Source organism: Ooceraea biroi, chromosome 4 (genome assembly GCF_003672135.1).
Source record: "Ooceraea biroi isolate clonal line C1 chromosome 4, Obir_v5.4, whole genome shotgun sequence".
NCBI lineage: Eukaryota > Metazoa > Arthropoda > Insecta > Hymenoptera > Formicidae > Ooceraea > Ooceraea biroi.
In genome coordinates, this window is record NC_039509.1 from 1,635,908 (window position 1) to 1,657,572 (window position 21,665).

Below are 21,665 nucleotides of genomic sequence, written 5' to 3' on the forward strand. Positions count from 1 at the left end.
GCTACGCTATCCATATCTAATAGCGATTTAATAATAGCGGTACTCGTAATGTCTTATTATCGAAAAATATCGCAAGTGTAATTAATATCGATAATCATTAACGCTCGGCAAGCGCAAGATGTTTCACGAAACGAGGCAAAACAATTTCATGAGTAAAGTAATTCGCTAATAATCGACAGAAGCGTTTGTAAAAATATTTCAGGAATAATTCCTGGGAAGAGCTTCAACGACAAATTTCCATACAAGATCTTTTTACTCTAAAACACAGCCTTTTACCTCTCCGAGATTATCGGTATTCTACCTGGAACAAAGGTGCGGACCTTCACAGACCTCGTCGGGTCACGTCGGTGCCGGGTAGTGGGGTGTAAAGTCCTGAAGGGCCCTATTCAGGGCCGAAGATTTGCCGCTCGAATGGTTCTTTTTTTCTGCCGGAACCACGACGACGTCGGTACCTTCTTTGGCATGTTCCTTCGTCTTCGGATCACGCTGTGGAAGCTACTCGTTAAACGAATCACACGTGTGTCGGCGCCAACTGATACGGCTAATCCTCGCAGCGAATTTTAAATGCAACGTTTACAGTTCGCCGCGTCAGTTATTTTTTTAAAGCAGGAACTCTGTTTTCCTCGTTGAAATATGAAAATTCCCCGGTAAAAACTTCGCTGTTATGAGCTAGCAAAAATCTTTTTCAATCCCATTTCATTTGTCTTGTATTTTTACGTTATCTAGTCTTATTTTTTCAACGCTCTGCCATTTTTAATAAAATATTTTCACACAGCAGAGCACAAGATTAAATAAGCAGAATTATATTCTCACGTGTGGAATATTTGATACGTTTAACAAAACAAATATATGACGATTTTATTAAATATACAGTTTGCAGAACCCATGAAAAATAATGACTTCCTCTTCACGTCTTATAAAAGTGAATGACTCTCAAATTAAATAAATAATATTTATAGAATATTCTGCTGCGAGCAAACAAAGAAGCAGGAAACCAAATTCACATTAAAAAGTACAATAGAAATTGGAAATATTTTAACACCAAATATAATATTTTTGACAATTCCAGATGTCCCCGAAGTGAAATAAATACACATACAGTGTGCTGACAGCAACAAGATCCTAACGGAAGCAGAAAGAAAATCCGTATATCCGTCCCTGATCCTACGATCAACTTCCCTGCGGCGAGCGAGGGTCCGAGGGTTTCCACCCCAACTAGTCCCTTTTCCTCTTGGTACACGAGGCAACCTGTCGAGAATCTCAGCATCCTCATCCGCCCGGTGCGCCGCGCCTCTTCCGTCTCTCTCTTTCTCTCTCCACGGTCCTCCGCAGCGTGTAGCCGCGCATTACCCGCGTCTCTTTTTCCGTGCTCTTGCTGCGGACGGTGTTGCACGATGGAAGGGGCCAGAGGCCGAAGGAGAAGGAGAAGAACCAGTCGTGAACCAGAACCGTCTCGGTCCTCAGAATCTCCCAGTTACCTCCACGAGTCTGTGCGGGGACCACAGTGTGCGTGGAAATTGTCGCGCGCGCGCGAGATCTACGCCGGTGCAAGGATCGATCGATCGCTCGATCGGAGTAACGTGCTCGCGTGCTGGTGATTGTAGTCGTCGTCGTCCTCGTGTCGCAGCCGTGCGCGCTAGATCGCGCCGATCTACGGATCAGCGATGACGCAGGTGGAGCCGAACGACGATGGAGAGGACTGACAGGTTGGTGGAGTATTTTTATATTTGCGTAGACAGGTGGGTTCGTCCGCTCGTGCTCGAACGGAGCGAGCGGGATGAAGGAAGACGCCTCAGCGTGGGAAAGGACGGCTCAGCGATCGACGGATGCTGCATGGACCGAGGATCTTTGGTCCCTCGGCCGCCAGCGAACGCCGTTAGCCGCGAAAGCCGATCCTGAGCGCGCGCGTCGCGCGCGATTTCCGCACAGCGGACTGATCACCTGGCGATACAATGCGGTTCGAAGGTAGATCTGTTGCGGTATGTTAATGAGCATCCGGGTCGACAATGGTGATTTTAATAGCCTGCTGCACTTATGTACCGTTTTGCAGGCAAGGTTGCGTGCGACCGCGGGTCTCGTTAATGCACTTATTGATTTAATTGAGTAATTATTTCGCGCGCATTCTAAGTGTATGTGTGTGCTTGTGTGTGTGCTTTGTTGCACATCGGCCGATTCGCTGGACGTCGAGTCCAGCGAGAGTCAATAACCCGCGCTAGATGAGGTCGATTGCGTTATTGTTTTACGATAAAACCTCATTAGGAACGGCGCGCTAATGCCGCACCGTTATAGGCGACGATATCGCGCTAGTCGCATTATAAATGACATATTTACGTCGCATTATCGCGTATTCGTATTAACAAGACAATTTCCGACATCTCGCCGTCACGTTCAATACAATCTCTGGGTGATTAAAAAAATACCAATGTTTCATTAAGCGTGTCCTTCTATTACTCGAGAAAATTACGTACCGACTCGCAATATCGTATTCCGCCTTTCTCAGTAACACATTAATCATCAATTCACCATCTGCTGATCGCACTATTTTCGCCTAAGGGAACCGATACCGCCGTAATCAGTTGGACAGGATACGATCATCGTATTTCAATCGTAGGCACAGGGACACCCACGGTAGTTATCGATTTGCATATTGCGGCGCGGAACGTTACGGAACGTCTATTTATGTGTGTGACCGATTGCATCTCGCTGCTTGTGTTCCAGGTATATACGCACGATCGCGACTTATCTCTTTACATGTAACAGTCGCGTTATCGGGGACGTTATCCGCCGCGATAGGCGCAAGATATCCTTTCCATCTTATCGGCACGCTGTGATCGATCAACTTTACTTCTACTTCTAGATGGAGACTTTGATACGCGCGCGGAAAGCGCGCGCTTGTTTCTTACTGTCCGACTCGATTATGCAACTCGATTGCGCACCGAGAATTTTTTGTCCAGCGGGAAGACAACTTTTCGGAGCAAACGGACACGAGAATTGAGAACGACGCAGTCTATTAGTACTCGTGCCTCGAGCACGTTGCCGGTTAACTACGCTAATCCTACGTGCATACAAATCTCCGGTGCACGAACGCGTGCGTACCGTTTCATTTGAGAGCGTGCGTATGCTAAGCATCGAGCAGCGATCATTACGATTGACGGCGATTTGCTCGTGTCCGCGAGCGTAACGTAGGTAATATTATTAACGGTTGGCGCGGCACGGCAGCGAGTGACTGGTATTTATCGAATGCCTTCCCTCTTTCTGATAAACGGCGCAGTGTGAGAACGAAGGCGAGAGGTGACGAGGTAACACCAAAATGTCAAAAAGTCGACGCGATCGACCTCTGATCCTCGTGCCTTCTACAATCCGCAAGGAATTCAGCGCCGTGGAAATCATTTCCATCGATCTCGCTGCAACTCCATTGGAATGGTATATTACGTGTATGCAAAAGATTTAGTCTTTCTTTCAATGTTCTAATATTTATTATTATTTAAATTTCAAATAAATTCTCACTTTTTTACGTTTTTAAAATTTGTAAAACGTCATGTATCATGATTTCATGTAACTTCGGAAAATAATAGTGAACGCGATAAACAATGAAAAGCTGTACATGCTTCTCGTGTTCAGCAAACCATTTTGGATTTGGAAAATTTTTTCCGGTCGGAATAAATATTCACCCAACATGGTGCCTTCGGATTACAACTTGTTCCAATTGAGGCAATACTTTTAAACTGGCTAATGCTTTCGAGATATAGTTGAGATGCAAAAACACTTTTTCTGCAAAGAAATTCAAAATTTACCCGAGACGTGGCAAAAATCGTAAAAAACAATATTTTCATGACTAAATTATATTGCATATATTATGCATCTAAAAAGCGAAAACGTGCAAAAAGTGACTTAAACTTTTGCATATATCTAATATTCATTTCAGCTACGAATGACAGAAATTATCGTGGCGAGCAGCGTCGACGAGTCCAAGGGATTTACGTATATAATTAACAAACGTCGACAGCTTTGTAAACGCACCGCGGCGGAGTAGCACGCGGATGCTGCGCATTCCCCCCGCCGCTCCTCCGCCCCCGCGTTGCGCTCATATCTTTTTCAGGAGCACAGCCTCCAGCACGCGCGCGCGTTCTTTCCGTGCCGCGTAATTAGTGCCTCTTGCGGGCTGGGCTGCACGGGCGGTGTGTAATTACGGTATGGGATTAGCTCGCACCATTAAGCGAAGACAGCGTAAACGCTATTTCCGCGAAGCGCATAAAAGCGCGTGATTTAACCGCGCTCGCTTAAGCTGGCATGCCGGCTGATCATGCATCCCTCCCGTCCGCTACATCCCGAAAATGATAGTGAAATTAACGCGAAACAGGGGGAGATAGTTTGCCTGTCACATCGTCATTTACATCGGCGATTAACACCCGGCGCACGTGACGGGCTGTTGCACTCGGAGAATCCGTTTGCACGGATCGTCAGGGTTTACGTAATGCCGCATTCGTAAACACGACGACTGCGGTGGAAAAGTGAAAATCGATGATCAAACAACACCGTATAATTCTGTTTAATTACGTGGTGGTAAATATCGAAAGTGAACGTGAATTATTATAATTTAATAATAACACGGGCAGCGCGCCATTATACCAATAAAGCAAGCAAGCAAGCAAAAAAGAAAAATGTGGAAATATACATATAATTATACTTAAATCGATAAAACGCGCGCGGAGAGCGTATAATAAAATCGCCGGGCCTGCGAGCGGGTCTACGTTGAACCGGCAATTCCGGCGAGTCGCAATCATCCTAATTCGCGTGGGCTTGGCTCTCGCTATCGGCGACCGTCATCCGGGCCCTCGTTTTCTATCTCTGCGTAACGAGGCATTACCATATAACGTCGGCGTGCGCTTCGAGAATGCAGTAGCAGGTGCAAACAGAATCTCATCTTCGTCTCCGGCTGCTCTTCGCCGGATGATGTTGAGAAAGAGAAACAGAGAGAGAGAGAGAGAGAGAGAGAGAGAGATATCTACGTCACACGTGCGTCGATGCACATGTGCACTGTTACATAATCGGCTTGCGACATCCGAAGTCTATTCAGTTTGCGACAAAAGCGAGTATTTAGCACACAACGTGCGCACACTCACGCGCTGTTCGTGATGTTCGCGCTATTAATGCGCGACGTTAATGAAACCGATTCGCGAAGATTAATGAAGACGCTCGCGAGATCGATGCACAAGACTGTAAACTTCCCCCACAATCGGCAGAGGCGGGATTCGCGTTCGTTAAATATTTACCGTGTCGCTTTGTTTGAAAGATCGGCACACTTTACTTCTCTTTGACAGAAGGCCGCGCAAGATAGAGGAACGCGCGACTGCCATTCCCACGACTGCATCGACTGTTCACGTGTTGCACGCAGCTGCCGGCGTTTTAACATGAGTAACAGATTCCTCATCGAAGCATTAAGTGGCTATTTTTCCCATCTGGCTGGAGAACGCAGTGTGGTCCTCGAGGCGTGTCCAAGAAATTCGTGAAAATAGAGAATGCAACACGATTTCCCGCTTTCCACTCGCGTATTCGTTATTTCAGCGTTATGTATGCGCGCGCCGTGCGCGTGGTATCGCGATACTCGTCGGCGTGTTTCGTCTTGAAAAAAGAAAAAAAAGGAAATCGAGTTTCTGAGATCGCGAGGCTCAGACTTTTGCCCGGGCTGTCCGGGCGTATTCATGGGCCGCACGTTTCGCTCCGGCTTACCTTTAACGTACGTGACGAGCACGTTTATGAATGTAGAACGCGCGTAAGAACGAACAACTTTATTCGCAGCAATGCCAGGACCTTGGCATTATTCCGCGGCGCGATTGAGCCGCGTAAATAATCGCGGGATGCACTTTTGACAGCTGTGGAAATTATTCTCCTTACACGACGTCCGAGCGACGTCATCGCGCAAAGCGTAATCGCACGCGCTCTCCTCGAATGCGTAATCGTCTCTTTGGTTGCGCGGTTTTATCGACAAGGTTTCGTTCCCCATTAATCACCAGGCGGATGTTTTCGGATCGACGCGGGAGGCCGTTGCGTTCTCCTGCAACGCGAGCTAGACAAATGCAATTAATAAAGTCAATTAATACATTGCAATGCGGAAGGGTCGCTGGCAATTTGATTTCAGCGTGATCGAGCCGCGCTTCTGTCGGCTCGAGAGCAAAACGATATTTCTCGTTTCATTATTATAAATTCAATTACAAAACAGCGCGTGTGCGTGCCTAGCGAGTTGATGAGTTATTCTCAACGTATTCGCGTATTCGTATGCGTATCTGCCGGAATATTTGAATTTTTCGGAGTGTGCCGCGCGATGATACGATTCCAAAATCTCGTTTGTGCTGTTGCTGCTCGGCTTTCTTCGCGCAATGCAACGCTCGTTCAACAAAGCGAGTCGATATATTCTTGACACGCCGGTGAAATGCGGTGTGCACTCGTAATTCGCCTTATGCGATCCACTTTCCTTCGCTGTGTTGCACCCGGCTATAAACAAATACCACGGACGCGCGATTGTTCCACTTTGCGAAAAATTCCGAGTGAAGTGCCGGTCGTGCAATAATGAGGTGGAATGTATCCCCGACGAATCCGGTGAACGCGAAATAAATTGCTCCTCGTTTAGCCAGCTTTTCTTGGCCGGCTTTTTGTTCTGGTGTGTTGCACGTGCCTCTCCTTCCCCTGCTCCCCCGCGATAATTACACGTATGACGATAATTATGGATCGATGAGACGCTGACGACGTCTAGGTCATCGAGTTAATAAGTCCTTTGAGTTTGTGTCTTCTTCTTTTTTAGATTAAAATAGTGATATTTTATTTGTTACACGGAGAGAGAGATTCTGCAGTAATGACAATCAATTATTATAATTAAGATAAGCAAGGATAAGTAAAATATTATTTTTATTAAGACTGATGACAGCTATTTTATTTTTTATACGCGAGCGGGTACTATTGAATGACGGATCAATCACGGAGATTTCAGAGAAACGATATCGAGCGTCAAGAAACAACAATGATTTTGACTTTGCAAACTCTTCGCGACGTGTTGCAAATATTTATGCACCGCAATCAATGCATACGTGATCCACAAGCTCGATTTATCTTATCGCTAGGTCCACGATCCGATCGATAAATCTTCCTCCCGCACAAGACGCCTTCCTCGCTTGAGAATCGCCGACGCGGTTTATTTAGAATCACGCGCGCACGTTTATTTAGAGACGGTGAATGACGCCGACTTTTTGCGATGATGAGCCACGCTCATTAACATAAACGTTCATTTGCAACGAAACGCGTGCGCGTGCAACTGACAGTTGCCGGACGTTAGATGCAAATAATACGTGATCGCCGGGAACTCGCCTCTTACTCAATCGCACTCTCAATCGGCGTATCGTGAACTCACGTACGTACGTGCATCTGAATTAAACTCGCGTGACTATCGGCGTGACCTCGTGCAAGCACCCATTAACCCCTTTCCTATCGCCGGACGATTTCATTATGTCCGAGCAGTTTTTGCCGCATCTTTGTATCGTGAATAAATGACTCTTCTTTTAACATTGTCTTGAAAGTGAGAAAAGAATTTATTGCAGTTTTTGAAAATGTGTTAAACTCGCGAAAATAAAACATTTAATTCTCCTACTCTCGTTTATTTAATTGTTAATTATTCGTGGAGACACGAAAATGATTAATTTAGTAATATGTCATTTTGTTTAATAGAGAGTTTTGTTAGAAAAGACCAGTCAAAAGTTACGACTCGTAACTGCGATATAAGTATATCGCGATGTAGTCGTAAAACGTTTTCAATTGCACTCGTCATATTTTGTATTATCTATGTCATTACAAAAGACCTTCCTGTGTCTGTTATCAACAAAAGCGATGGAAATAATATACGCGTGAAATTGATGTTTGCTTTTGAGTATTTTTGACTGCATAATATTATAACGACAACGCTTTCGTTGACATCATGATTATATGGTCACGGTCAATTATACAGAGATATTAGCGAATTCTCGATCAGTTTAGTAAATGGCCAAACATGGTAAATGTGTCAGTTTACCTCTGATTGAAACGATCCGGCTTTGATGAGAAGGAGTGCTAATTGATGAATACGACCGTAGCGATAATCAAAGGCCTCAATCAGAGAGAAAGAGTTTCGTTTGCTGCTAAACGTGCCGCGTGACTACGGATCGACATATAGGGTGTATCCCCTCGAGCTCTTTATTTTAACCGTGTGAAAGCGTGTGTTAATGAATAATCCAATGCAATTTAATTTTTTGCCGATATCTCTTTACAGAAAATACCAAAAGTTATCCTTGAACGCAAGGATAATCATTGTTTCACTTGCAAATGTGAAACTCGAGTAGGACAATCTTGCAAATTTCGCAAATTCATGTCGCCCAAGCTGACTACCAAGGTGGACATATGACCTTTGTGATCATCAGTATTTTTGACGCGAACTGCACATTCATCGCAGCCAAATCTGAGGGGCAACTCCGCGCGAATCTCATTTTACTAAACCTCGCCGTTTCACAGGGAAAAATATACAGCTGGCTGCGGGACTTTAATGAACCGCACGTTATTATAAACTTGACTGAACAAAGAAGCGAATAATATCGTGGCACTATGGCTGGTAGCGAGAGAGAAAGAAGGAGTTTGCTCGTCAAAGTTAATTGCGCAATATTAATTTAACTTGCAAACCGGAGTACTCGTTCGTCGAAGCGAAACTGCGAGATTCAATGGCTCTCGCGTGTGGTAGCGCCGCAAATGCAAAAATTGCTTTGTAAATATTTGAGCGTCGCCGAGTTGGAATTTAATATCGATCATCGGCGTCGTTTTCCGCGAAATTCCAGTTTTCGTGGAAATGCGGTTTTCTCTCGTGGATCACATCGAATAACTGAAATTCTGAAGCAAAATCTGCGAGGAGCGATGCGCGGGATGTGACATTAAACTATTATAATATTCGCCAGGAATCGCAGGATATTAGATAGAATTTACGAATAAACGACGCTTTCCGCGAGTGCGACGACGGTTATTGGCGTTCTCGGCTTCTCTCTCGCAGCTTTAAGCGCTCTTAAAGGAGTGAGGCCTATATGCTCACGCCGCTCGAGCTGTATTATTCAAGCCGCGCTGTATGTACACGCGTGTGCGTAATGTGCATGGGCGAACGATAAGTGGGCCCTGTGTGTACGTTTATGTTACCACCATGTACCGGGTGAGGCGAAGTAATACCCGTGAGAATTCAGGTAGCACGAACTCTCGACTGTTTCATGTGTGCACATCACGTAATCCTCACGCAAGACTTCCTATTTTGGAAAAATTATATTTCTATGAGAAACGAGTTGGGCCAAACATCTAAATATTGACCAGAAAGTCCGTGCGAATTTTTTAGCAAAATCCAAACAAAACTCTATTCTTAATATAAAGTTCTGCAGTTAAATTTTGCTAAAAAAATATGCACGGATATTTTCCGACTGGACTTTCAGTCTAACATGTATCAAAGGACGATTGATATTTGTAGAAGAAATTAGGAATTTATTTGCACAGAAGACTTGAAGAAAAACTTGAAAGACTTTAAATTCGTAGTCGCGCTACTTTACGGATCCACTTGAACAACAGAAAAATATGTTTAACGCTCATAATATCTTTTGAAAAACTAATTTTGTTTTCTGAGATACAAGAGAGACCGGCAGGAGCTCGTTTCGACGGTGGGAACGAAACATCAACAAGACCGACGTGATTTCTGGCGTCGAGGAGAGGCGATGCGACGCTTGCTGCATAATTCATGCAGATATACATCGGCTGTGGTTCCCTTTAATGCGACACGACGAATCGATGAATAGGGTCCTTCCAGTAATGGCGCAGGTGACGGAATGTTCCAAGCACCCTTTACATTTGTCCGTACGTACGCACATGTTCGTTTACGACGCCGACACGCGGAGAAATACGCGCGAGAGAATCTTACGTGCACGCCCACGCATCGCACGCCTCCGCGCGAGGCCCCGTTGCATCAGGCCCAATAAAGGAGCACTCACACCGTTCCGGAAAACGAGAGAGAGACGGAGAGACGCGAGATATTGTGGCAGAGAAAACAAAAGTGGGATGCGGCTGAATTAATCTAAATAATCTTTGACAACCAGTTGCCTGTCAGAAGCAGTTCCACTTTGTAGCCTTCGATCATTCCACACGCATTCTACATTCCTCTCTCCACGCACAATTCCCCATTCCGCCCTCAACATTGTACAGAATTTTTTTTCAAAGTAATCTTGTGCGATTGAATCTAAACTAGAATTTTAAAACATTTTCGATATTTTTGATATTTTTGAACGATATTGCAGTTTTGATATGTTTTTTAATTATAGTATAGAGTTTTCAGCTTAAAAATGTGTAAAAATTGAAATTGCGTGGATGCGGCTTTATTAGCATTGATCTAATAGCTGAGATTATGGCCGTGCTAGCTTGCTTGAAGTGCCTTTACCTTTTATACCTAGAACCAAATGGGCGTATCTAATTTATCACCAATAGCCGCGTATAAACGCGCTTTCGTTGGCTTACACATAATGCGTGGCCCGTTAACGCGCATGGCCTCTTTTTTAGTATAGCGTCGATGAATATTTTTAACAATGCAGAAGCGCGACGAGAGAGTCTTGACTCTGACGAGCGAACTCGCGCGTTTGAAAAGGATACTCCGGAAGTGGTTTCCTCGTATGGAGAATTAACGTGACGGTCGGCTGGACAACGGTAGGCACCGAAGTTACCGGATATCGGATAGCGGATCTTCCAATAACGGTAATTTAATAACGTTGCAATATTAGCAATGCAAAACTCGATGAACTAAGTCGATTTATTGTGCCTTTCCCTGACATGGCACGGCGATAATGTTGCATTACCTACGCTAATTATGCGTTTATGCGTTTTCCACGTCCGCTAGAAATCGACACCGTAAAAGAAAGATAAAGCGCGATAAAGCGATTTTTACGAGCGGTTTCGCACGTTCCTACTGTGCTTCCGGATCTCTGAAATTCCTGCGGCGTTATCTGCATGGTTTTGCCGCTCGTTAATCGCTAACTTATAATATTGCTAGTTTAGCAATTACGCAAGCTAATAGAAAATAGTATTTTACATAAACGTAGAAGAAATAATGGAGTATCGAATTCCATGTTGTTTCTAGATTAAAATGTATTAGCTTTGCATATGTAACGCACGTTCCACGTGTAGCTAAAGAAAAATGCAATCAATGTTCGATGGAAAATGTCTGCAATGTTTTCGCGAAACTTTTGCGACCTTCGCTCGCTTTAACAGCAACTATTCACACCTAGCGACGTAATGGGCGGCGATAATCGCAAATTAAATACGACGAGTGAAGAGAAGCATGATTGTCCTTCGAGTGACTCGCACTATCTTTAGATCCACGGCAAATAGACAACCGGTAATTTTTATCTACCTCCACCTCGATCAAAATTGACGTCGCCCACCTGCTTGTTCTTCCGCTATGGAAACCATCGAATTTCCGAACGTGAGAGTTAAATCTACGATCGATTATCTACATTTAGAGCTAGCAAGAAACGACGCTAATAACGTCACCCAATAAAAAAAATTTGTCTTCTTCCAGGACAAAACGCAGAAAAAACAGCGGAAACGAAATTCAAAAAATATACTAAATTAAAAAATTATGTGCCGAAAAAAGAAATATTGGCGAACTCTAAATTACAAAGCGATTGATTGGGAATTTGGCATCGATAAGTCGGAGACATCGCGCACTATTCGGGTGCAGATTGGTTGTCTAATCGATCGGAAAAGCACGCGCGGATAAAGAGAGGCACGTCTCGTAGGTGTTCCGTGTGTCTCGATCTAATTCCGCCGGCGATAGCGATCTACAGGCGGCTCTAATTTCTATTTATGCGTCCCATTGTCGGGGGCGGACGCGAAACGGGGATCAATTTCACGCTCAACTAAATCGCGCTGTATCGGCGCGATGTATCGGGAAATCCTTGAGGCGTGTGAGAGTGTCCCGTTCATTGTCCCGACGACGACGACGCCGGCAACAACGACGGCAAATAAAACGATTGCATGCGGCCGCACAATGAACCGTACGAACTTAATTAACGCAAGTCGGGATTTAGAGCCGCGGAGCACAAAAGCGCCGCTTTCGCGCCTGCAGCGATGCGGCTCTTTCATCTCTTTAATCGCTAATTGCCGGCGAAAACGATATCAAAGCGCCGCCTTTTACGATTAAACAAATGCGCGCAGCAGAGGTATAAATTTGTTTGCTTCCTGTTAGGTCGTTTATCTCTTTTTTTTTCTCTCTCCGATCGTGCGCTCTCGTAGTTAGTAATACTTGCGAAAATTTATTACATCGATGATACTGTTTCCTATTTTTCTGGTTTCCTCGAAACTGCCGAAGCTGCTTGTTTATTCAGAAAATATTCGCGATTGGCAACGCGCGAAATTCTCACGCGATCTCGTTGTCGTCATGGCGGTATCGTTACTTCCTGCTGCTGCATCGCGTGGTGTCGCGAAGGAGCGACCGCATCCTCGTCGCAAGAAGATGACAAAAATACGTTACAAGCTTCGACCGTCATCCGGTGCCGCGGTATTTTCGGCGTGCACACGTTCATTGAGAAAAGCCGTAATGGGCGAGCCGCGTGTGGGCGCACTCGTGTGTGTCCAGGGCACACAAATCCGTCGATCTTTCGCGTGTGTACTTTTGTCTCTTTACCGCAAAAGATGAAAGATGTCTTTTTGTAACGTGACCGACTCGAGTCGGTCATTCTCATCTGGCTAGAAAGCGGAAACTGATGATTGATCATGCATTACATTAAGATATCTCCGGATCTTGGATTGAAATAAAATTCATTTTGAACGTGTCTCTAGATTATTAAAAATATTTTATAGCATGTATGTGTGAGCAGCTTAATTTAGAATGCTTGACTTTAATCTCTAATCGATCATTCCCATTTGTCTAGAAAGCGGAAACCGATGATTGATCATGCATTGATGTCGTTAAGATTCTTCGGATCTTGAATTGAAATAAAATTATCCTGAATACACATGACGTGTCTTCGATTATTAAAAATATCTTGTAGAATATGTGTGAGCAGCTTAATTTAGAATGTTTGACTTTAATCCTTTCTCCAGAAAAGATTCTTATACGCACGCGACATTTTAATGCACTTATCTCGAGCCAGGAAAATGATGAATGTGAACTTACGATGAATGACGAATATGGATTACCACGAGGGACAAAACGCCGGCGCAAAAATTTGTAAAAATTCGTCGCGCGGCTGTCGTTGCCGTTTCCGCACGCTGAGAGTGACAAATGACCGAAAACACGAGGAGAGTGCCGTTTCTCAGAAGGGCCGACAAACGCGCGTTTAGGGTCGTTTGAGAAGCGCGCGTGATATATTGAGCCTTATACGCGTGCTTTATCGGCGCGTAAAACCACGTTGGGTGAAATAGCAGGGTGTAAAAGCACAACGCGAGTGCAACGAGACCGCCATCAGCTTGTTGTTTCACGATACAATTTGCATGGCATAGCAAAGGGGGTTTTACGAGCTCACGAGTTCTCGTGGATGCAAACGAATTACGAGCCGCGGAGGGATGATTCCCGAATAATTCCCGAGGGGAGCGAGGGGAACGATCCTGCAGGTTCGTCGTGTGAGACCCTATCTTCCGGTTCTCTTTTTCCGCCGCAGACGCCTGCACTTGGCCGCACGTGACTTTTTATCTTGCACCCTCTCTTAGGGTTTCCTCCTATTTATATGCGCTGAAGAGTTGTCCTGCTATCTCCGAGTACCATGGTTAATATCACGCTTTGAGAAAAAATGACGCGCGTCCGGGCTCACGAGGGTGGAACAGGAAATTGATATTAATGCGACTCTCTCAACCTCGCGTGGTCGTTACTAATGATTGTTATGCATCCCGCGACGTATCGCGTTACATCCTCGTACTGGTAATGCAAGGGTGACGGTAGCGATCAATTAACCGACGTGAACCTGACACTTGACTTGGAAGAAGGGTGGCTGAAGAATAGCCGGATTGGTTATTCAACGCACGTCCAGGATTCCTGAAGTTACACACTTCCAGAAGCTCGTAGGAATGCATTCTTTCAATGAGGAAGAATATTCGAAGATTGCATTTGACAATCCGAGATTTTTAATTTAAATCTCCTTCCATCATATCTTTTCATCATATTATCAAATTTTTACAAAGGAGCTTAATGAACAAATGAATTAGATGATTGCTAAATATTTCTTGTAACATATACTCTGCAATATATATTTGTAACATATGTCTCTCTCTCAGAATATCTCTGGTTCAACGTTTCATGAAAATTCGAGAAATTCAAGCTTAAAATTTGATGTTGATTACACTGAAAATATTTTGCTCGGCTCCTTCCGAGAGATCTAATTATATCCGGCGGCAAGTTCAATATTGCCTATGAAGATCAGAGGGAAGACGAGCGCATTGCATCGTTGGACACATGCAAACGATTGCATCCGTCGCGGGCGCGGTAGCACGCGGGATGATAATTCATAGAACGTGGCTGCATCATGGTATTCTCGCGGAACACAGTGGAGGAGGCGGCTGGAGGACCTCACGCGCGCGATTTCCCTATTGTTTACGAGCTATTGTGCACGTAATCGCGGGCCAAAGGCCAAGGAGAGAAGGCGATGCGACATGCCGCGCGTTTCTTTCCGCGTTTGCACCGTGTATGCACACGATGCACACGGGAAGAGGAAACCTTATCTGATCCGACACCGGAAGAAATGTTTCGTCGCCGAGCAAACTCCTCCGCCTTTGTCGGCGAGATAACGCGACGCGAATTTTCCCGCGGAAAATCGCGGCGAGCATTTTATCGCGCCGCACGTATATTACGTGTTCCGCTAATGGAATCGCCAGGTGGAACGAAATGATCTTGCCTCCGTTTCAGAGTGCCTTTCGATCAGAGAACCGAAAGTCGGTGCCTTGCTCGCCCGATCGGTCCTTTCTGGTCTTTCTCGTGGGTGACAAGTGACGAGGATCTCCTTATGGTGTTTTACTGTACATAGAAGTGTCGCGTGGCGCTCGCTTTCGCCGGAGAATGCAATGGCGATGCGATGAGGCGTATCTGGATGATCAGGTTTAAATCCCGTTCGCGGAGTCTTTATCTGCCCGCCTTGATAATTTCTTTGTAATTAAAAAGGAAACTGAGATTAGATCGGTTTCCCAAGAAGCTCGTAGGTACTCGTATTGCTTCAGTATTCGTGGAACGCGTAATTAGCCGATATTAAAATGCGATCGAGTATATCGCGTGCGTAATTACGTCATCCAAACGTTAACGAGATGGTATCACGAGCTAATCGTTTTATGACTGAAATTCTTGGCTCGATCGAGATCGAATCGGCTGCCGTTTCACGATGTTCCACATAATATCCTTCTTACAGCCGCGAAATTGAAAGTCACTTCATCTAATGCACACACACATGTTTTCCCTGCGATTATGACGTGCATGGTATTATTGAGTATCCCATTACCACATCCGCAGTGTTATATGGCGATGTCGTAAGATAATTTTCTGGCGACATTAATAGATAATCGAGGATGAAAGTGGTCGTGCAGGGGCATTAGCCTTGCAAGGACGAACGCGATCGTTATTCACTGCCATGCTCTCGTTGCTACTCGTTGACTGCTTCATGACTCCTCATACTTTATTACTTTATCTCCTGAATAATCCATAACGCGAGAGCGTAATCATGTTAAACTATCTATCAATGTAACATTTTCGAACCGCATAATTTGATGCGACTAAGAAAGTATGAGTAATTTAAGATTTCTTCTATTTAATTTTATTATTCCGCTTAATTTTATTATAAGGGAGAAACAAAAGATTATTCAGAGTCCTTGCTGGGGGGAAAACTGTGGAAGCTTGGAGTTCGAAGTTCAGAGCTCGAAGTAAGGAATTTATTTTCGCGTCGCGCGTTTTGCAGCGTCCCAATTCTCGCGATACGCGCATTACATGGGCGTACATGGAATCGTTATCAGGCCGTTTGTCGGGGCTTATCAGTGCGACAGAAACACTGGATATCGATCCGGCTTAACATCGTCGGCCAGACGTGCACCGGATTGCGAGTCGAGCTCTCGTGATCCTCTCGATCTTGTCTCGCGCTTCTTTCTTCCGCTTTGGTGTTTTCGGCGCGCGGAATTGCAAACGGCGTGCATCGTTTTTCTGGAATTAGGCCAGGGTTTCCGAGCGCGTGTAGTCGCCGACTTTACTTTCCATTCAGCGACGACACAACGACGACGTCGAGTCTCCCTGCAGCGGTACGTGAGTCGCCTTCAAGTGATCCCTTCGTTCCCGTCGAGGCGGTTTTCTGTCGCGAGGAAGAACGTGTTCCCATCACGGACTCCGACTTGAGGAATCTCCCGCTTGCTCGAGAGTTTATTAGCTCTCTCTGTCTCTTTCTTTGTCGCTCACTCTTCTCCCCGGAGCCGGTCCGGCGAAGAAAACTGCCCGACAGACGGTCTACGGTCTGACTCTCAACAAAGATTTTCGAGTAATTTCCTTTATCAGCGAGTAATCGGTATTTCGTGTGATACAAGACAATGCTTTCCATTCGGGGAAACAAATCGGCATACCGCTGTTTGATATCAAAGGAAACTGCTGAGCGAAAACTCCGTTTTGAATTCTGTTTAGCTACGAAATGCACGATAAGAGCTAACCAGTATGCGCTTATTTTATCGATAAACAAGTGTGTACGTGTATACTGTATGTCATCCTGTATTTCTCGCGTCGCCCGAAAGATAACGTTTCCAATTATAGAGCGCCGAGAACGACGATAAACGCATATTGTTTGTCCAACTGTTTGTCCAAGCTAAAAGGGAAACATTAGCAGAAGCAACATCTCGATTATTTTTAATCGCCCGTGGTGCCGCGTTTCGCGCGTTCCGACGTTCCCCCCGCGTTACCGAGAAGCCGGGAGAAAAATCGCAACCCCCCGGGCGCCGGTTCGCCGGAAACGTTCGTAAAAATATCCGGGTTTCAGCGAGGAGCACCTTGCATCGCGGCGAACAATTAAAAGTGCGCGGAAAACGAGACGAGAAGGAGTTGGACGAGAAACCGCGGGAGGACGCACTGTCGTCAGACCAGAAATCCGGGGTACGGAATTAGCTCGCGTGCGCAGCGGTTGCGAAGACGTGAGGGTGTTCCGAAGGAGGGTTTATACCTTTCTGCGGTCTAAAGTGTGACGAATGCGCGGCGTTTAAAAGTGCCCTCGCCGCACCATCCGCGTACGATAATTCTTTCGGCGTACAAACGCGCGGATGATACATGGCGACGTCGCGTCGTCGCAAATTTTCGAGCGGCGCGAATAAAAGTGCCAATTAGCGGTGAAATGCGTATCGCCGAGTTCAATCCGTGTTGGCCCCGCACACACAATGGGACCGCGCGTCGGGCCTCTGAATAATTCAGCGAGAGATCGGCCGAGATGAACTGCGGTATAATTGGATTAATTATGAAAATCATATACTCGTGGAGCCATAGAAAGTATCGAAAGAGAGAGAGAGAGAGAGACGCGAAACGCGGGATCCTAATTAATTTCTTCATAAATCGCCGTTACAGCAGAGCGTGTGTTATGTGTGTGTTTTGCAAAGGGAAAGGTTCGCGTTACGCGTCCTGTAATTCAATGCTAATTGCCACGCATCTCTCGCGGCTAATTATATTAGCGGGGGATCTTGGAGGAGGATCGTGGAGGAGCTTTCGCCTGATATGAACGGTTCGAGAGACGGAGACGAGGCTGGCTGACTGGCCAGATTAGGCCACATTGTGATCCTTAATGCGATTACGCAATTGTTTCCGAGAAACCGCGGCGGCCGCGCGGTTGTGCAATTATTGCAATCAGGGCGTGCAGACGCTCGTTCCAACTTTCACTCGAAAAATCTGTTCGCCCTCGCGCGAATTTTCCTTTTCGTTTTCCTTTTCGTTGGCGTTTCTGCGAGCGAGCGCGCCTTGCCTCGCGATGTTGCGACACGTGAGTCTCTTTGCGTGCGTGACGTTTACGCGACTAATTGACGATTTTATTTGTGCTTGCAGGATTATGGAAATGCGGATCTGCGAGCGAGTCTGACGATCAACCGAGATCATGGCCCTGACTGTCGTTCCCTCGACCCGCGTTTTCAATGGAAACGGTGAGTCACTTTTAATAAAAGTGCATGCGACTATAATAGGAGATCGTTGGCCGCGCTCGAGTCGGCAGCCATAAACGCGCAAATGCGGCGATTTATTGCCGCTTTCTTCAAGCTGAAGCGACATGATGTTGAAGTAAACAAGAAAAAAACAGAAATATAAGAGCTAAATTTGTAAAGAATAATCTTAACATTATTCTTTCATTATAAATTAAATAATCATTATTTAATTAAATAATTGTTATTTGATTATTCTTTACTTTACGTTTTTCCACTTGTTACATCATAATTCTTTTATATCCTACAATGTTAGCGTTGGCGCTCTCAGTATTCCCTCGTACGAAATTATTTCCGGTTGTATGCAAGTAGGGCGACAGGCACCTGACACGTAGCAACATAATTCAGAATCCGATCCGGAATGCACTGTGATGCACCGAGGCGTGCGCGAAGCGGAGTTCATTAAGTCATTGCCACGTACATTGCGATGCTATTGTGCGGGCGGTGCGACACATAAATGGAATCCCCGTGCTCACGAACTCGGCTAACGAACTTTGCGGGATTATTATTACCGTGTCTCTCTGGATGGTCGCCAATGGTTACAACATATTTCGGTTTACGTTGCGCCGCGGCCATTAACCTCGAACAAACGCCTGTTCGATGAACGTGGATGAACAACGCCCGATTGATTCGCTTCCAACAATAGATCCCGCCCGCCGAAAATTTCTCTCTCGTCGTTGATTGAAGCGCGCGGGCTGATGCATCGTTCCAACTTGTCGATTATTCGAGCGGTCAATTGGTTCAGCCATTATCTCTCAGTTAAAATTTCGGGTAACATTATTCAGAGCTATCAATCCGATATAAATGCCTCCCGAATGTACAAAAATTAATTTTTACCAATTAATTTAAACCAAGTAGCGTCGTTAATACATCTTTGGAGCGTGCACGATGAATCAGTCAAGATAAATTGTTAATGACCCTGAGGAGGGATTTCCTCAAACTCGAAGAAGATATTTGCGCACGAAACAGACCTTGTAGAAGCTATATTCGCGTTATCTTAACGGTACAATCTCGATATTAACCTCGACCACTAAATATTCGTTGTCATTGTCATTGTCATTATCACTGTTGTCGGAAATAGATATTTAAGAATGAGAAGTTTTCCTAACGTGGTATTTTTTTTACAGTGGGCACGCAGGCGTATGTTTCCGGCTCGAGGGGCTCAAAATGTCTCTGCTGCCCCTACGGATATCACATCGATTTGGATTTCGTGCGCTACTGCGAGGCCGTCGCGGCCGGAAGCGCCGGTGACAGATCCAGCGCGGAGAGACGCAAAAAGCGGGAACGCCGCAGACAATGCCAATCGATGGAGGTTCTTCTGGGCCTGGTAATTAATTAGCGGTGCCTCTAATTACGCATACAGAGCGCCATTGTGCGCGAATTAACGAATAGCGAGACCGGTTACGCGTTAAGCGGCGCGTGCAATTTACCGAGCGTTTCCTGCAAGCGAAGCGCGAAAATAACACTTGGAGCCACGTGCATCGTTGGATGTACTATTAATACGCAATAGAAAATTCAGCGCTTCAGCGTGATAGAGAAAATTGATGCGACCGTGCACCGAGGAAGTCGAATTAGAATTCATCTGGCGTGCCCGTGTGCATTCTATTTCAATCCCGCAAGCACTAATGATTTTGACAACAACGCGATGATTTTGTAAAAGAACATTGTGCTCGCGCGTCTAGTTTGCACGGTGGTTTCCGTTAGAGTTTACTGACTTCAACGATAACTGTGCTCGCCGTAGGGCGACGGAGCCGTGAAGATGCGAGATAAATCACTCGACGGAGCACGACGCGATGCGCCGGTACGATTCACATCGCGGACGCGGCGAGACCAAGCGTCCCCGTGTTACTCCGCTAGATGATCTTCTTGATTTCTTGATGGTCCTAGGTGAGTCCGGCACTGGCGGGCATAGAAGCTGAATTGTCGAAAATACCACCAGAATGCCCGAGCACAAACGGCGTGACTACTCTGCCGAGATTGAGTCATCCACCGCCGCCACCGCCGAGACACCGACAGGCGAATTTGCAACCCTCGCCGGTCGTGGACCTCAGCGACGTGGTGGGTGATTTCGAGGCAACCCTCAAGCGATCCACCCGGCCATCGAAGACCTCCGAACGTTGTCCTGTCATAGAAACTGGTAAGGCATCCTTTCTCGTTGCCAATTAAAATGAAAAACATTGTGAACGTTAATCTCGTCACGGCAGTATCGTATTCTTTCTGACAGAAATAAAGAACGGCGTGAGAAACTTGTTACACCTGACTGAAACTATTTTCCAGTCTATCTAATAATCTACTTTTGACTGAGTTTTGACGTTTAATCTCACGAGATCATCGAGAGTCGTGAGACGTGAGACTTTCATCCAGAGTCTGTGGTTTTTTCTCACGAAAAAAAACCGGATCGTTGCTCCGGCAAGAAGGAAGGGTAAAAAAGTGCTCGCGCGATCAGTCGCGCGACGAATTAGCGGCCGCAATGAACAAGGAATAAGCAAAGGAGCCACGACAATTTCACGCACATTGGATTTCCTCGCGCTGAATCCGCTCGTGGCCATCTTGGGCTTCTCCATGGCCCAATGACCTGCAATGCGGGCGAGGAACTCTTCCGCGTCCTCGCGAGACCGCACCGAAGTCGCCACGGCACCGGAACGCATTAATTATTTCATTACGCGGTCGGCTCGTTACCACAGCGAGACCGGCGTGGCGTAATTTCGCAAGCGAGTCGCCGAAATGGAGATCGCGGTGCTTCTCGTCGAAATCGTCGACGGAGACTTGGATGGATCCGGGTCTGCCGGACTGGTTAATTAACGGCGAAAGAAATGCTTCTGTCTCTGGTTGAAGTGATGATTGAGCGACACCTCGCCGATCGAAAGTGCGGGTCCCGCGGCTATAATTAGTTGCGAGGAAGCAAGGTTAATGAACGTGCAAACGTGCGCGTTTCCCCGCGATGGTTACGGCTGTTCTTCCGTCAGCCTTCGCGATGCGAACGACGTGCCCGCTGTCTGATATTTTCTCTCTTCGACGTAATATCGTTTTATGGAAATTACGGATCACTCCCGCGCGTCGTTTTCTCGCATTATGTGCGTAAATCGCGGCTTGCGTAAACTTCGCCAGGATTAATTCCGACGGTTTCTCTCATTTGCTTCGTGAAATTCTCGGAATTCGCGAAACAATTAAGATTTCATTAATCCCCTGGGTGGCAATTAACTGGTTGAAAACGAGGGAAATTGGCGTAGCGAGAAATGCGCGCGAACTCACATCGCGCATTTTCCCCCTGTTTTTTATTGCGTCTGTAAAAATGCGCTTGCGATTAAGTAGTGACTTTTAGCGTCGGCATGTGACGAAGAACACCCATCGCAAATCTGATAAATCTGGGACTTTATAACTTTTTCGAGTCGTCTCGGCGAATGTACCGCACTGCCTTTAATTAGGCACAAGTCGTGCTGTCACCATTG

General features: G+C 45.9%; 1 protein-coding gene across 2 annotated transcripts in view; it reads left to right on the forward strand.

Moving 5' to 3' along the window:
* The first annotated feature begins 1,476 nt into the window (after positions 1 to 1,476).
* LOC105285603 (KN motif and ankyrin repeat domain-containing protein 2) overlaps positions 1,477 to 21,665 on the forward strand; it is a 35,566-nt gene continuing 15,377 nt past the window's right edge. Inside the window, exons 1-4 of one of the 2 annotated variants that reach the window (XM_011349890.3) lie at positions 1,477 to 1,706; positions 18,068 to 18,162; positions 19,344 to 19,543; positions 20,104 to 20,353. In XM_011349890.3, coding sequence (XP_011348192.1) covers positions 18,117 to 18,162; positions 19,344 to 19,543; positions 20,104 to 20,353 — 496 coding nt within the window. In that variant the 5' untranslated portion in view covers positions 1,477 to 1,706; positions 18,068 to 18,116. Of the gene's footprint in view, positions 1,707 to 16,280; positions 16,300 to 18,067; positions 18,163 to 19,343; positions 19,544 to 20,103; positions 20,354 to 21,665 lie in introns of those variants that run through there. The other variant, XM_011349891.3, reaches the window with a different exon arrangement.